The following is a 1,534-nucleotide window of genomic DNA, read 5'->3' on the forward strand; positions in this document are numbered from 1 at the left end:
TTCTTCTTCTTCTTCTTCTTCTTCTTCTTCTTAGTATCATTATCAATATTATTTTCATAATTATCATACGTTTTGTAAAATGTATTTGTTGTATTTGTATTGTGTTAGGTTTATTGCTAATTTTATTACAATAATTTATGATTTTTGCAGCTTGACAAAGTGACCAGGGAAAAGGCCAAGGCAGCCCACAATGAAGACCAGAAGAAGAAAATCCAATACCCTCTAGACTCCCCCGAAGGAGCGTGCTACAGGAGACTTTCAAAATACCGGCAATTTGAACAGAAAATGATTACTGAAAGCTATAATGGACAAGGCAACATCCGAATTAAAGCAATGATGAAGAGTGATGAAAATGAAGACGTCCAGACCTGTCGTGGGGACATGCTGTATTTGTATACAGTGGGAGTACCAGATGGGACAAATCAGTTCGAGGAATCTGGCTCATACTTCAAAAGACTTGTAGATGGGTGGAGGAAGCGGACCCCGAACCCCCTTGGGCATCCGGAGAGTTTCCTAAACCGCTGTGCGATGGTGCCAAGTGAAGCCACTAAAGATGAGGTCCTCCAACTAGGGGCAAAGTGGGATCCCGAGGTTGGGTCAGAGGTCAATGCCACCACAGATGCCAGCAGGTCGTGGTTCAGCGCCGTGTTTAGCGACCGCGTCTTCTCGTTCCTTGTGGTCTGTATTTTGTGGGCCAACTTGTTCAGGTGAGATGATCAGTTGTGTGGCCACACAAGAAAACCCGCAGCTTCTCAATTGAGGAGTGAGGGGGAAGGGGGGATGGGAGGAGGGATGTTTCCGAGATAACTTGTGCGATTTATGTCATCAAGGTGTAATGTGGGAGTAATTGGGGTTACGCGGGAAAGTTAAATCTAAACATCTTTTTGTATCGTTTCCAATGAAAACATCGAACAATTGGTTTATAATATTACATGCTTATTCTTTGTTTTCCTTAACCTACTCTTAAGGTAACAAATTATATTCATCTTTGACTTTAAACGCCATTTTTCCGTTTTTATCTTTTTCATACTTACATCATTCAAATGGTCACAAGGTTTGGAACGCTTATGGTATTAGCACGAAATGTGCAAATTCCTTAGAAAGCTTTCCTAAAACAGAATAAGTGCATGTCTAAACATTATGCAATTGTTGGACCCATGCGAAGAGTTTTCTTGTGCGTGACACAGCTATGATTACAGTTTGATTTATTTTCTTTTGGTTGACTCCCAAACTCCTGTCCAGATAGCATTGTTAGATAATACGTATTCTCTAGGGTAAAACTTTTTGTTCAAAACATTTGGATGGAATAATCGGCAGTATTTGTTTCATGTACCAACTCACCGAGTTCATCTCGGGTCACTGTAAGGAGTTTTCAATGCTCTCAACCTATTTAGCTCGGCCGTATCGGAGATGGAAGTAAAAATCGGAACCGATCCCTTACATAACCTGTGTTGAAAGAGGTGTTAAACCCATACATTTACCTCTACTTACCAAGGGTACGTTTATCGTCAAAAATGATGGCCTTCATGCATAC

The 1,534-nt window shown here is 40.9% G+C and overlaps 1 protein-coding gene across 1 annotated transcript in view; it reads left to right on the forward strand.

Moving 5' to 3' along the window:
- LOC101848910 overlaps positions 1-1,534 on the forward strand; it is a 10,774-nt gene that overhangs the window by 3,767 nt on the left and 5,473 nt on the right. Inside the window, exon 3 of the mRNA XM_013086752.2 lies at positions 151-707. Coding sequence (XP_012942206.2) covers positions 151-707 — 557 coding nt within the window. The remainder of the gene's footprint in view (positions 1-150; positions 708-1,534) is intronic.

Source organism: Aplysia californica, unplaced genomic scaffold (assembly GCF_000002075.1).
Source record: "Aplysia californica isolate F4 #8 unplaced genomic scaffold, AplCal3.0 scaffold00501, whole genome shotgun sequence".
Lineage (NCBI taxonomy): Eukaryota > Metazoa > Mollusca > Gastropoda > Aplysiida > Aplysiidae > Aplysia > Aplysia californica.